The sequence below is a fragment of the Eretmochelys imbricata genome, chromosome 1, assembly GCF_965152235.1.
Source record: "Eretmochelys imbricata isolate rEreImb1 chromosome 1, rEreImb1.hap1, whole genome shotgun sequence".
Taxonomy (NCBI): Eukaryota; Metazoa; Chordata; order Testudines; family Cheloniidae; genus Eretmochelys; species Eretmochelys imbricata.
In genome coordinates this window covers 336,274,657-336,291,005 of record NC_135572.1, presented here as the reverse complement: position 1 = coordinate 336,291,005, position 16,349 = coordinate 336,274,657, and the positions used below count along the sequence as shown (strand labels likewise).

General features: G+C 40.0%; 1 protein-coding gene across 3 annotated transcripts in view; it reads right to left on the bottom strand.

Moving 5' to 3' along the window:
- Positions 1–16,349, bottom strand: part of RSBN1L (round spermatid basic protein 1 like) — a 95,111-nt gene that overhangs the window by 46,660 nt on the left and 32,102 nt on the right. For all 3 annotated transcript variants that reach the window (XM_077836048.1, XM_077836057.1, XM_077836066.1), the window contains exon 3: positions 6,365–7,008. In XM_077836048.1, coding sequence (XP_077692174.1) covers positions 6,365–7,008 — 644 coding nt within the window. The remainder of the gene's footprint in view (positions 1–6,364; positions 7,009–16,349) is intronic.

Sequence of the window (16,349 nt, the reverse complement as noted above, 5' to 3'; positions counted from 1 at the left end):
AGAAAGGGAAGAGCCTAGAAGACGTAAAAGGAAATTTAGGTTGATAGTTTTCTGTCTGGTAAGAACTCACTTATCAATAGACACAGCTGGGATACCCTTATGTCTTTATAGATGTAGTTGTGAAATCCTCACTTCTGTATTGTTTTGTCATTATAGTTCCCACTTTGCTATTGTTTATTTGCACGGTCTCTGTCTGGTTCTGTGATTGTTTCTGCCTGCTGTATAATTAATTTTGCTGGGTCTAAACTAATTGAGGTGGTGGGATATAACTGGTTAGCTAATCATGTTACAATATGTTAGGACTGGTTAGGTAAATTTCAGTAGAATGATTGGTTAAGATATAGCTAAGAATATTACTATATAAATTAGGGGCAAACAGGAAGTAAGTTGGGATTCAAAAATAAAGAAAAAGCAACTTGGATTTAAACTTGCTGGAAGTTCACCCCAATAAACATTGAATTGTTTGCACCTTCGGACTTCGGGTATTGTTGCTCTCTGTTCATGAGAGAAGGACCAGGGAAGTGGGAGAGTGAAGGAATAAGCTCTCTAACACACCCCATCCCTGCAGAGCGGTGGGAGGAGAAGAGGGTCATGGCCTGGGAGTGAGACGTAGCTGCTGGTGGCTGTTGCTGTGTCTGAACAAGTCTTCAGACTGGTGAGTGCTGCTCTGCTTAAAGTGACAGCACACGGTCTCTCATACACTTCCCCAGCACACAGTCACACACACACATACAGTCTCCGTCTCTCAGAGTCTCCATCTCTCAAACATACACACAGTCTCCGTCTCTCTCTCTCTGTCTCTCACACAGTCTCACACAGTCTCTCTCTCTTACACACACACACACAGTATCTTTCACACTAACCTCCCAACACATACTTTTATTGTTGGTGTTGTTACTTCTTGGTACTTCCTGCAATACACATATATTCTCTGTAATTTTATTCTTTCAAAGTGCTGTTATTTTAGTTTTTTGACTGATCTATGCATTTCAAAATTTTATTTCTCTCATGCTTAAATTTAATTTTTGAGTAGTGAGTTCTAAAATGCCTGACCTGGCTTGGCTGGAGAAATTATCATTATTACTTTTATTACAGTATTGTGCTTTGTCATTCATTATCTAAAGTGGTACAATCAAATAATAGTACCCTTCTAGAATGTAACTTTAGCATCTAACCTTAGCAGTGCCAGTTTAAAAAAATTAACTAAACACATAACTTTAGACACTGTGCAGATGAAGGCTGTTTATTTTCACATTGTATTTTTAGTTATATCTGTAAAATAACTTAAAATTCGCATGAAAATAAATGTAGTAAATCTAGGGTTTCTGTTTCTACTGGTGGTGCACATCCACACATTACCTCAATATTGGTGCACATAAAACTGATTCCACACATGAATGGCAAAAATTAGAGGAAACAAAGTTCTTCGAGTGCCGATAACACTGAAGCTCCGAGAACAGAAGCACTGAGCATCCGTAACAACCTGGCAACAGTAACAACATTCTTAAGCAACATACTTAACAACAATGGACACCTACAACACTAAGGCAGATGGTCTTCTAAGGGAGAACACCATAGATTTTACCTACGTCACCTGCCAACAGAATTACATTGCCACATGAACTTGCATATCTTAAATTCCGTTATGGGTGTCTTCCAATGAGAATTAAAGAAGAATATCTGGATCCTGACCCAGCACCTTGAGGAAGCAAAAAGCAGTAACAAGTAAGTGAGAAACAAATGTCTAGAAGTCATTTTAAGGAGAAAATGAGCATTTGGGAATACATATATAGCTCAACTATATTTCCAAGACTGAATTATAGACCCCATAGATCTGAGGGTATATACTACTATTTATGAAGGATTCATCTGCCAAATGCAGAAGGGCAGGCCTTATTACCAGGTACTGAAAAAACTAACCTGAGAAATACAGAAGTTCTGACACAGAAACAGTCAATATGACAAGGAAAGGAGTAACTCAACAAAAAAACATAGTGGAATCTTCTCTCAGATTTTGCTGGAGACTGAATCCAGGTGCTAAGATGAGGCCTTGAGAATGAAAAAAAACATACTGAAGGGAACCTCAAGTCTGTATTTCAGCTCACCAAAATTAACAGGATGACAGCTGAGGCTCTGAAGCAAGCCTCTGCAAGACTGTGAAGGACATCCAAAACCAACTGTTGTCTGGCCCATTGAAGACTTAAATTACAACTACACTGCATATAGCAGCAAGGTGAAATAGTCTATTTAAGGTTGAATTGGAAGAGCTAATAAGAAGGCTGCAAGTTTGTGGAGATCAGGAAGAGGATACAACTGCTTCCCTCCCACAGCATGAGTCTGATTCACCAAAAGAGTAAGATGCAGGGATGATGATAATTATAATAATAATAATACATCATACTTTATATACAGTGGTCATCAGAGGATCTTAAAGTGGTTTATAAAATAGGAATTTTTGCTCTCCTTGATAGATGGGAAAAACTGTACAATTAAGTAGTTTTTCATGACTACACAATGAGTCACTAACAGAGCTAGAAACAGTATCTAAGTTTTCCAACTCATACTATTGCATCCTATCCACTGGACTATATGCAAGCAGAGCGCTCACAGATGGGAGCTATGCTGGAGGTAGAAACCTAGGACTTCTATAATGCAGAGCTAAAGGCAGATTTGAAAAATGAAAGTTCTTCAAGATGTACTGCAACAGAAGCGGAAGGCGTGAGAATTCCTTAAGTAACCAGGGAACATTCAGAAAAATGTTGCAGCCTGGATGAAGCAGCTATGAGAACAATATCCAACGGCTGCTGGAATCTTAGTTTAACTTTGTAGTCCTAAAATTTGCTTAAGTGACAAAATGAGAAACATGAGAAGATGGATATGAATTACAAGCAAGCAGACAGATTGGGGTGGCTTAGCAGCATTAGCCCTTTATGACCAGCCATCCAAGATCTTGACTCCACTGTTTTCTGGAGACATTAAACAGAAGATGGTAATGAGACCAGAATTTTTCCAATATATATAGTATGCCTATAAAGTTATTAAATACACAAGAAGCAAAGCACTAGCCGTCACACAGTCAAACTCTGACAAGCCAGGATATGTAGAGGCCAGTGATCAGACAACAGAGAATGCACACCAAAACTACTGAAAACCCGACAGAAAGCACAGAGACGAAAAAACACAGGATACAAAGCCTTGATTCCAAATAAAATGCAGATAATGAAAAAGAAAGAAGAGAGAATCTTGGATGCATTAATGCATAGATCTTTTGTCTCCTCAACCCCTATCATTCTTAGTCTTTTTGCATGTCTCCAACTATAGCACAGAAAATTTTAAAAGGGGAGTTCTTACAACCAACAGTCACAGAACTGGTGTAATTATGAACGAGGAATGGAGACTGTTATAATGTGGTATTAATTAGTAGCTTTAATAGGATATTCAATTTACCATTTATATAAACACATGTAGGTACAGTTACAAAGCAGAACAAAAAGTAACAGGTCTTCTCTGTAACTTGAGATAGAACAACAAAAAGCAAATCCTGGGGAATGTAAAAAGGTACACAGAATAATATTCTTTCCCTCCCTACTGCTAGTCAAACAGCCATCAACACCATGGCTCTTTAAGAGAAAAGATGGAATACTGAATTAAACATTCCATAGCTGTTGGCTACCAAAAATAAATAAATAAATAAATAAATAAATAAATAAATAAAGTCAGTGCAAATATAGGGACAGCAACAAGTTCCCTTTGAGAAAGAAAGGCTGAAAAGTTAATAGGAAGCAGTGTAAAGCGAGAGAAATAGCATAAGGGAAGTGAGTGAGTTGAAAATAAGGAGGCTGGAGTGAGAAGAGCCAACATAACCAGACAGAGAGAGAACACAGATAAATGAGATGTGCGCCTAACTGTACTAAGAGAATGCAAAGGGTTTACTATTGCTTGAACTGCATCAGCATAAGAGACAAGTTACCCAACATAATTTATCAGAGAAAAAAAAAGTCTGACACCACTAGATGTTCTGGTGAATGGTAATTTTGTTCAGAGGGCAATACTACGAGTACTGATGCAGTTAATGGAACATGGTACTGTGATTCAGATTCAAAGAGTTATCAAATTAAGTGACTCTGGGTCATTCAACTCTAGTTATACTGCACTGGAAGGAAGAATTATAGCATGTGTTCTCCCTAACAATTTCAGACCTAATGACAGTCCACAGAGGAGCTATATTAATCTTTCTTTATCCAAAAAGAGTCTGCTGAAATGCAAGGCTTTTGTGAGGGCTTAAGAGTAGCTCACAGATGACACCTATTGAAGGGACAATAGCCAAAGTGAAAAAACAGAAGGACAGAATGGCAGAAAAATGGTATGAGAAGGAGGAAACGATTGGATTGGAATATTTTGGCCACAAATTCAGTATATGATAGAATTAGATTAAAGAAACTGGAACAATCTCTCCACTTGAGAGAATCTGTGAAGGTCTTCACTTGAAACTGCTGCTGAATCTCTAGGAACGTAACTAAACATAATTAGTTTTCCTAATATCTAACCTAACTATAAGGATAGTTAAGCTCAGGAATAGGCTTCCAGAGGAGGCTCTGGCATCCTCATTATTGGAGTTTTTAAAGAACAGACTGGACAAACACCTGTCAGCATGGTCTAAGTTTACTTCGTCCTGGTACAGTGCACGGGACTGGACTTGATGATTTCTCATGGTCCCTTCCACTCCTACATTTCTATGATTCTACAATAAGTACAAGAAAATCAGTTGTATTTAAAGCTCTCTTATTATGATTTCTTATTTAAACATATGATTCTATTGTAAAATGCAACTAACATAGCACGGAGGTGGTCCATGTGTCTCAAATTTCCAGATCCAATTTGCTCAATTTACAAGATATTTTATTTAACTGAGAATACTACACACTGAGCTGGGACCTAAAATCAAGTTGTGTTTCTGACTTATAGTACAACAGCAACTATTGCAACTGAAATTTTGCTATATTGATTCACAAGACAGAAAAGAAATCTAGTTCACTCTCCCAGAGCTGTGTATGTCTCAGTGGTGCTAAAAAAAGCAGAAGCTTTTACATGTCCCTTGAAACAGGCAGATAAGATCCAGAATATACACAGGGAGAAGTTCAGTTAGAAGCACCATATTTTTCTTGCCATAACCACATACTTTTCTTGCCACAACATTACAGATAATCAACTCATAGCTTCATGTAGTTTATCTATCTAAAAACTCACTTCTAATGCATATATCACCACAGTATCTAGGTACCACATACAAAAGACCACAGCTGGATCCATCTTGACTACTTGAAGTTGTCTCATGAAGTAAGAACAGTTTTGGTAGTTATCCCATAATTCTAGAAGTCTTATTTAAGAAGGGGAATAAGACTTTGGTACAGATATTTGTGGCAGTACTGAATATAGGTGTTCTGTAGCAAAAGAGGATGCTTAGTCTATTAATCACCAGAGGTTTCATAGCAACATGACTTAATTCTGGGTACTCCTTGTGAGCAGTTCTTTTCTGTATACTAGGCACGTTTTAGCAAAAGTTTTTTTGGAAAGCTTTACACACGAAGTAAGATGTATGGTACACTATCCACATTTCAACAGAAATTTTTATGATTACATTTATATAGGAGAAAGTTATATGTGATGTTTTTTTAAATGGTATATGAAAATTCTTTAAAAACTACATAGTAACTTGTTTCTTCTGATAAACAGCGTTAAATGTAAATATTATCCAAATTTGATGTGATCAAAAATAGATCCTTCAGCTTTTTCATTAGTTCTTTCATGAACATCTATATAAGTGTTTACACTGCACTTATCATGGTAATCTAATGAAACTAAAAATAATTAATCTCCTGAAGATATACAAACTGAAATGATTTTTGTTCCTTTAAGAAATAATAATCCCTTTATAAAAGAGAGTTAAGAAATATCTAGCCAACAGCAGCTATTGTTAGAGATTATATAATAATTTTCCTCAGATAAAACCTAATTCAGGTAGTTATGAATGGTTCATGTCCAAATATCTAAATGAAGCCAGCACCAGGCAGAAAATTCATTCTCATATTATTTTTCAGTCAAGGAAAACAAATCTCCAGAAGTGCATACACGTGCACACAATTCAACTGATCATAAAAAATGCAATGTAATATTTGAATGCAAACAAAGCTTCATCATTGTCTATATTTTAAGAATGAATAGTTGATTACTCAAATATTCTTCTGTCTCTAATATTCTGTTTTATCTATACACTCTAGCTGATAGCAACTGCATTTAAAAAATCATTTACAGTTTATCTGAAACCATTAGATGTTTTTAGAAAATAAAATGTGTAACCTCTTACCTGAGCATGGAAATTTGACATAGTAGTTGTCTCTATGTCCTTCTTTCCCAAAATCTCCATTTTCACTGGTGAATTGGGAAAATTAAATGAAAAGTAGTCTAAAAAGTCAGGTAAATAAGTAGCTGCCCCATGAACAATACCCATTACATAGTAAGCTGCACAGTTTTCATTTTCACTAAAAACCAGACCCACAAACTCTTCTGCAAACCTCTCCATCTCCACAGGAGACAAGTGAGACAGTTCATTACTGTAGGCATGGATAACTGATGCACCTCCATTAGGCTGGTGCTCAATATGAATGAGCTGTTTGAACTCCAATGTGTCCAACCTTTTGAGTTTATTCTGAACCCGTGGCTCCTTTAACGAGACAAATGGAAACTCACTGTTCTTGGGTATCTTGGACCCACAGTCCTTCTTGGGATCCATATTCATCTCACTGCAATCCTTAAGATGATCCTCTATGATGCCTTTGGCTTCTTGATCCTCAACATCAGAAAACAATCCTGAGCAGATGGTCTGAATAGATTTGCTGTACATTTTTGGACGCTTCCTTTTCTCACATTCTTTGTGTTTCTTTTTCTTTTTCTTCTTTACCTTTTTAATTAGTAATTCTTCTGCATTGGTTTTTGGTTTCTCCTTCCCACCTGTAAAGAGGAAAGAGATTTCTGAAACATCTTTATTTCCCCATTTAAATAATAGCATTAAAAGTTACCCATACATACCCCCATAAGAGGCATGCTGAGAGAGACTTAACACTACAATTAAAGTATCAAACAACTTTAGAAGTATTTTACTGAAGCCAAATAGAAACTAGAGCAATGTTATACAGTCAGGGTATGTCTGACCACTTATTCTAGCAGGATATTGACCATACCACCAGTCTTCTCCAGAACCCCAAAATTTACCATTAGCTATAATTCTATCAAATGTATTTTATCTTCATATTATGCATTATGAAATAAGTACTCTTAAATACTGTAGATACAATTGCTATTTATTATTAGAAACTTGACCCAATTGTTAAAAAGCAGGATTTTTCAGCTTTTTTTTTAAAAAAAGCTAAGTAGAATCATGCACTCTGAAAAAGTTAATAACCCTACTCTGAATATTGTTCTTTTGCTTATACTACTGAATTAGATAAGATGTGTGTGGATGCAGGAGACGGCAAAGAAAGGCACACCAAAAAAACCCACACTGACCAAGAAAGGAAAGTTTTGTAACAATCACAATCTTATCTGTGCTGTTTAAACAGTGGTGCAACCTCATCAGCAATTATGCCAGTACGTTAAATGATTTAAATGCAGATTGCAGTGTTGTAGCCATGTTCATCCCAGGATATTAGAGGAACAAGATGGGTGAGGTAATATATTTTATTTACTCCTGGAGGAATTCTGTGTCACTGCGCAATGCAGAATTTGCACACAATTAATGTTCTGTGCAGAATTTCCTTTTTCCCCATAGAATGGGCACTGCACAGCTGCTGGTCACCCCTAGTAGCTGCTGGACCCAGCACCCCAGCTCGCAAATAGAAGATTGCTAGGGGGAGGGGAAAGGAGAGGAGGAGCTGGAGAGTTCCTGGCAGCTGCAGTTCCCGGCACACCCGGAAGGAAGGAGGCAGTGCGCAGGAAACTCCGTACAAGTCTGGGACCCAGCATCAGGCTGTTTCTCTCTCTTGATCCCTGGGCTCTGAAGGGCACCCTGAAGCTAGGCTCTGTAGGGAAGAGGTTGCGGGTGTCTGGGCTGCGGGGTCCCATGCCTGGCTCTATGGGGGCTGGGTGAGCACCCCAAGGCTGGGCTCTGAAGGGGAAGGGAGTGTTGGTGTCTGCATCAGGAAGGGGCAGCTTGCGGCTAGGCCCTGGGGAAAGAATGTGTGGGTGTTTGGGGTATTTGGTAGCGTTTCTTTAACTCTCTATTCCTGCAGGAATTTTTTTTTTGTCAGCTGTATTGTTACAGACAGAGTTGGTGACAGATATTTTGAAATAAAATTACCAAAATAATTGTATCTGGTGTAATTATATAGTGTTATTTTGACAAACAAAATATGCAGAATTTTAAAATACTGTGCACAGAATTTTTAATTTTTTGGTACAGAATTCCCCCAGGAATATTCGACCAACTTCTATTGGTGAAAGAGATAAGCTTTTGAGCTACACTGAGCTCTTCTTGAGGTCTAGGAAAGGTACTAAGAAGTGTCACAGCTAAATACAAGGTGGAACAGAACAGATTGTTTAGAACAGGGGTCTCAAATTCCCAGCCTGCGGGCCATCTGCAGCCCGAGAAGCTCCCCACTGCAGCCCACGGAGGAGAGACAGGAGGAGAGACGCGGGCAGACACTGCTGGCAATGTCCGCTAGAGGCTCCACCCGTAACTCCCATTGACTGGGGGAGAGGGACAGAGATATCATCATTACTTGCCAGGCAGAGGCAGCCATGAAGGCAGCATCATTAGTTGCTGGGCAGAGGCAGCCATGGAGGCAGCATCACTTTTTTCCCACAATGAATGTAAACAAGTCAAAATATTGAACACAACTATCTGATGCACACCTTGCTGCAATCCTGAAGGTTTCAACTGATCAGTCACGGAGGCCAAACATCAACAAACTGACAGAACTGAAGCGTTGCAAGTGTTGGGCAAACACTAAAAACTCTCTGGCAGGTGAAAAATTGTATAAACTTGTGTAACAGCTTTATTATTTCTAAGAAATTCAAAATAAAAAATACAACATAAATGTTTTCTTTTCTGAACATCATCTTCAGTGTTGGCCCGCTGGGAGGATCTGAGGACTGGCACTGGCCCTAAAGCAAATTGAGTTTGAGACCCCTGGTTCAGAATAAGTAGTTAACACATATTCTAGGAGATTATTCAAGATGAAATGGCCCATTAACACCTCTCCAATCATAGAATAAAAAAGGAGGGTAGTGCATTACAGATTGTTGTAATAAGCCATAAATCCAATGTCTTTATTAAGACCACGATTTTTGATGTCCAGCAACATTATGAATTTAAGCTCGTCTTTTGAAGGTGTTGCACAGGTTTCCTCTGACAATGAGGACTGGTAGGTCAGATATGGAGTTATCATATTGTCAAAAATGTTCACCACAGTTTATATGAATGTATTTGTCCTTTATCAGGTTTCTATGACAGTTCATTCAAGAGAGTCGTGATTGTCTGGTTTCATTCACATAGTAGTTTTGGGGGCATTTCATTCACATAGTAGTTTTGGGGGCAGTAGATGAGATACAGCACATTGTGATAGACATATATAGGTAGGAAGAAGAAAAGGAGGACTTGTGGCACCTTAGAGACTAACCAATTTATTTGAGCATGAGCTTTCGTGAGCTACATGAGTATGAGTATGCATCCGATGAAGTGAGCTGTAGCTCACGAAAGCTCATGCTCAAATAAATTGGTTAGTCTCTAAGGTGCCACAAGTCCTCCTTTTCTTTTTGCGAATACAGACTAACACGGCTGTTACTCTGAAACATATATAGGTAGGGTTACAATACGTCCAGGTTTTCCCAGACACTACCTCTTTTTTGAGATTCCATCCTCTGTCTGGGTGGTTTTTCCAAACAGGAAATGTCCTGGATTTCTGCATAGCAGACACTGCAGCTTAGAAAGAGTCCCCATTGGTCTGACTAGTCCATTCCCCAGCAGCCAGATCCCACCCTCCCAGGCCCCGGATCCCAGCCTTGGGGAGGAGGTCCTGCAGGGAGGCACTGACTAATGGCTGTTGCTGGGCTCTAGGCTTGCACCAGCCATGCTGCCACCCTGACAGGGAGCAACACTACTCCCCCCTCTCTAGTGAGTGCCCCTGCAATAGGTACCCCCTTTAGCTCTTCCAACTCCCCACCTCCAGCAGTGTCCTCTTTTTGGGAACTTGAAATATAGTAACCCTACGTATAGGACCAACGGATCTTGAAAGGTGCGTTATGTGGGGGGGGGGGGGGAAGTGAGATATGTCTGCAGATTTTTAATCTGTGGTTATGGCTGGTTCTGGTGCTGCTTTCTGTTGATGTGTCCTGGGCTGTGGGGAGCTTGCTTCCGATTATGAGCTTGGTAAGACTGGGAGATTGTTTGAAGGCCAGAAAAGGGGGTTCAGGAAAGACTTCTTTCAGGATGTGGTCCCCACGGAGTATGGATTGTAATTGTTTAATGATACTCCATACCCATTCCAGTTAAGTGGAATGTGTGTTTACTACTTGTACTAAACAAGCTGTTCCACTTCTGAGTACCATTCCCAGATATGAAAAGTTCTCTAGGGCAGTGTATCTCCCCACTGTATTTTCCACTGAATGCATCCGATGAAGTGAGCGGTAGCTCACGAAAGCTTATGCTCAAATAAGTTTGTTAGTCTCTAAGGTGCCACAAGTACTGCTTTTCTTTTTTCTCTAGGGCAGTGTTTCTCAAATGCGGCCACCATGACCACAGGGGCTTTTCTTGTGGCCACAGCCTCTTGGGCTGTGATTGGGGGATGGGGGTGGGGTGAAGAGAAGAAGAGGGGGCACGGCCCACAATCACTCCTGAATGCACCATGTTGGTGTTGATTGCTGGGGCTGCCAGCAGGGGTTGGGCCCTACCCCCCTCTGAAGACACCTGGGACACAAAGCTGGAGGAGCAGGCAGCCAATGAATTTTCCATCTTCCTAGGGACAGTGGGGGGCTCAGACTTAGGGCTTCAGCCCTGGGGTGCTGGTAGGATAGCAGGTTCCAGCCAATGAGCTTTGGGCTCCAAGCCTCCGCTGCCTCCCTGACCTCCCCCCCCCCCCCCATTTCCCCCCATTGGTCCTGGCTTCTGCTGCCTCCCTCCAGGGCTTAATTTGGCCCCAGGCGTGACAGGGCTTAGTAAGTCTTCTGTGAAAAGTGATACTTCTATGTTTATTAATATAATTTAACAGATTTACTAGCTAGCAATAAATAAATTACGATTTGGATGTGTATATTTATTTGCTTTTCCTAAAGCTAATTAAGTGTTTTAGGAAAAAGTATGAGAGCAGCCATGAGCACGAGGCCACCAAAAATATGTCCTGAGAACCCCTGCTCTAGGGCTATGTCTATACTTAAAATGCTACAGCTGCAACGCTGCAATTATGCCCCTGTAGAACTTCACTGTAGGCATTCATTACACTGATGAGAGCAGATCTCCTGTCACTGTAGTTAAACCACCTGCTTGAGAAGCAGTATCCAAATAGCACTGTCTGCACCAGGCAGTTAGGTCAGTATAGCTATAGCCAGAGTTAGGTCAACATGAGGCAGCTTATGTCTACCTAACTCTAAAGCATCTACACTACAACACTGCTCCTGCCACTGTAAGTGCCCCACTACGTTGACCTAATAACTCCACCTCCACAAGAAGTATCGTGCTTAGGTTGATGTACTTAGGGTGATATGGTATCTGTGTAGACTCTGCACTACTTACATCGGCCCAGCAGGGAGCCCTGCACCCAACTCCCAGCTGGGAGCTTGGCGCAAAGCCAGCAGCCTGAGCTCTCAGCCTGCCCCACTGAAGTCAGTTCAAGTTCTCCTGGTGAGGACACACACCATCGGCAGAATTAGGATAGTGTGGACATGAAAATCTGCAGTAAGTTACTGTGGTAGTTATGACTTAATTGTGTAGTGTAGACAGGACTATGTCTTACAGGGATGGATTTTTCACACCCAAAAAACATATAGCTATGTAAGTTTTTGGTGCAGACCAGCCATAGCTCAACAGCTCATTTCTTTCACCAAAAGATATTACCTCGCCCACCTTGCCTTTTTAAACGCTGACTGTCAGATTCCCATCTTTTGTTTAGCAAAATTGCCACTGAGCATCCATCCACCTAACTGCCTGAGCTCATGCTACTGCCAGAGTCCTCTCCTCTCTTGTCATGTAAATTATGGAGTGGTCCTGCCAGCACCGCATAAAGTTTTCATACAGAGCTAGTTTTTCCAAACTACCTTAAAATCTACATGCACACTGAAGTTGGCCTGAAAACTGCTAAACAACTAAATGGACCAGAGTGGTGAAGGGGCTCCCAAGCATAACTCTCTCCAGATGATCTCATTTTAAAATTTTCTATTTCTTACAGCACTTTTCTTCCAACTTTTTTTTTTTGGGGGGGGGAAGAGGGAGGTGGCAGGGGGGGTGGTAGGGGCACATATGGGCAAAAACATATCCCCAAAAAATTATCACACGACTGCCCTGAGCTTTATTTAGAGTCTGGCTCCACAATCCAGCTTGAGAATTTAATAAAGTTATTTGGCTCTCTTACTGGGTACAGAATGGTGCACATGACTGATTCAAGCTAAAAATTAGCCACATGCCACAGGATCCCACCATTATTGTGCCACGTATAACCTTTAAAAGCTCTAAAAATCCTCAAATTCCAAAAACTGGTACGCCCCATACCAGGGGTTGGGTGTAGGCATTGCAGTACAAATTTGGGGCCCTTGAGCCAAGACGTTCCAAGGATTCAGTTTCCCAAAAGTGACGTTTTAAAAATGCTAGCTTAGTGCATAGCACTGTCCACATCAAGGCGAGAACTAGGAGGTTTGAGGTATGACAAGCATATAGTGCTGAGATTAGCAGGGAGGAAAGAACCACAAGTTGATGAATGAGGTAGGTCACACCTCTGCCAGGATACTGAGGTGTGAAGCTGCCACTGCAAAGCTCCTGGTATTTCTAGAGAGGGAAAAAAATAACATTCCCCTGCTTTTGTGTGGGGAAGAGGAAGGAAATGGGCTTTGGGATTCCCCATCACCCACCCTTAAAGGACACCCCCCTCCGCAGTCACCAGTTTCTTAAAAAATAGGGCTGTCAAGCCATTAAACAGGTTTAACAGCATGATTAATCACGCTGTTAAACAGAATATCATTTATTTTAAATGCTTTTGGATGTTTACTACATTTTAAAATATATTAAATTAAGACTACAAAGTGTACAGTATTCACTTTATATTACAAATATTTGCACTGTAAAAAACAAGTATTTTTCAATTCACCTCAGACAAGAACCATAGTGCAATCTATCATGAAAACTGAATTTACAAATGTAGAATTAATGTACAAAATAACTGCATTCAAAAATACAACAATGTAAAACTTTAGAGCCTACAAGTCCACTCAGTCCTACTTCTTGGTCAGCCAATCACTCAGACAAACAAGGTTGGTTACTATTTGCAGGAGATAATGCTGCCTGCTTCTTGTTTACAATGTCACCTGAAAGTGAGAACAGGCATTTGCATGGCACCGTTGTAGCTGGCATTGCAAGGTATTTACGTGCCAGATGCGCTAAAGATTCGTATGTCCCTTCACGCTTCAACCACCATTCCAGAGGACATGCTTCCATGCTGATGATGGGTTCTGCCTGAGAACGATCCAAAGCAGAGGGGACTGACACATGTTCATTTTCATCATCTGAGTCAGATGCCACTAGCAGAAGGTTGATTTTTTTTTTTGGTGGTTCGGGTTCTGTAGTTTCTGCATCAGAGTGTTGCTTTTTTAAGACTTCTAAAAGCATGCTCCACCCCTCGTCCCTCTGAGATTTTGGAAGGCACTTCAGAGTCTTAAACCTTGGGTTGAGTGCTGTAGCTATTTTTAGAAATCTCAACAGTACCTTCTTTGTGTTTTGTTAAATCTGCTGTGAAAGTGTTCTTAAACGAACATGTATTGGGTCATTGTCCGAGACTGCTATAATGTGAAATATATGCAGAATGCGGGTAAAACAGAGCAGGAGACATACAGTTCTCCCCTCAAGAAGTACAGTCACAAATTTAATTGACACTTTTTTTAACGCGCATCAGCAGCATGGAAGCATGTCCTCTGGAACGGTGGCCAAAGCACGAAGGGGCATACGAATGTTTAGAATATCTGGCATGTAAATACCTTGCAACACCAGCAACAAATGTGCCATGCAAACACCTATTCTAACTTTCAGGTGACATTGTAAATAAGAAGCAGTCAGCAGTATCTCCGGTCAATGTAAACAAACTTGTTTGTCTTAGCGATTCACAGAATAAGAAGTAGGACTGAGTAGACTTGTAGGCTCCAAAGTTTTACACTGTTTCGTTTTTGAGTGTAGTTATGTAACCAAGAAAAATCTGCATTTGTAAGTTCCTTTCACAATGAAGAGATTGCACTTCAGTACTTGTATAAGATGAACTGAAAAATAATATTTCTTTTGTTTATAATTTTTACAGTGCATATATTTGTAATCAAAATATAAAGTGAGCACTGTGCACTTTGTATTGTGTTGCATTGCAATTGAAATCAATATTGAAAATGTAGAAAAACATGCAAAAATATTTAATACATTTCAATTGGCGTTCTATTGTTATAAGTGCAATTAATATTTTTATGAGTTAATCATGTGAGTTAACTGTGATTAAATTGACAGCCTTATTAAAAACAAGAGAAATTCACTAATAAAAAGCTTTGTTAAAGGAGTGTTAAGGCTGCTTAGCAGTGCCTCATACATTCCAGAATGTGGAGGTTGGAAGCCCAAGAGAAAGGCTCTAAGAATCAGGAACAGCATGCAACCAGACAAAATACAAGTTAGAAAACCAGCTACTGACATGCTTCTTATACCACAATGGACCCAAACTTCAGACAGAGGAAGTAAAAAACCCACAAATATGGTACAGGGAAGTAGGTATATGTCTTTAAACACCCACATGTGGATTGTAGCAACAGAAGAGAGAATGGGTTTAGTTTCTGTTTTATTTAACTAAGAAAGTACAAATTACAGATTAGCAGGGAGCTTGAAAGCAGGTGTAATACCTGAAACCACTTCGCTCCTTAGATTGTCTAGATTTAATGTTGGTGTCCCTGCAGGTACAATTTTAAACATTACTATATATTTCCAGACTGCCCTATGCTGAAAGCTACTTTGGCAACTATGATGGCGATTAAGGCATTAATTTATCTGTCAGGGTAGGGACAACCTTCCCTCCACTTTCAAGGTGGCAAAGAAGGGGATGGAGGTTGGTTTATTTTTTTTTTGGGGGGGGGGGGGGTGGTACTATCAGTAGTACTGAGAGTGGCAGCTAAACCCATTAACAGGTATGGAACTGCATCTGATTTTTGATAGTTTAAACATACCATCAAGTACTAGTAGGTTCCTACACTTTATTTTTAAACAGATACTTGTTTATCTTCTCCCGCTGACATAGCTTATGCCACTCACAGGGGTGGTTTTTTATGCAGACATGAGAGCTCTCTCCTGTTGGCATAGAGTGTCTTCCCCACACACGCTGTAAGCAGAGACATGCCTTAAGGCAGGGGTACTCAGTAAGTGGACAGAAGGCCAAATCCAGACTGCCACATGATTTTGAATGGACCATGAAATCTTTATTTACTTATTACTGTTATTGCAGTGTGAAAAATGTCCCTCTGGCATCTGGACCTTGACTATACCTTGACCAAGAAATCTGGATCTTGACAAAAAATAATTGACTACCCCGATCTAAGGTCTTGTCTACACAAGAAACTTGCATACGTTTAAACTGATTTTGAAATAGATTTTAGTTAAACCAGTGCAAACCCATGTGTGAACATACTTAAATCAGTTTAATCACATTTAAGTTTAAATCACCAAATTAAGCTAAATCAACCTAAGTGTGTCCTCACTTGTTTAACTAAATTTTAAACAGGAGATTTTAATTAAACTGGTGAAACTTAAGTGTACGTAGGCCAGCCTTGGTAGGGCACTATTATATTAAAGACCTCTAAAAAGTCAAGGACATGTCTCAATGTTTTACCAGTCCCGTTGTCCCCCTGAAGTCCATGACCTTATCTTCACTAGAAAAAAAAATGGTGTATTTAACACATTGCTAACGAATGTTAAAATATACCTCTCTCCCCCGCCCCCCCCACAGTACAGAACTGTCTCATCTCAAATTTTTTTTACTGGTGACCCCTTTCACATAGCAAGTCTGAGTGTGACCTCCCTTATCAATTAAAAACACTTTGTTTATTTAACACCATTATAAATGCTGGAGGCAAAG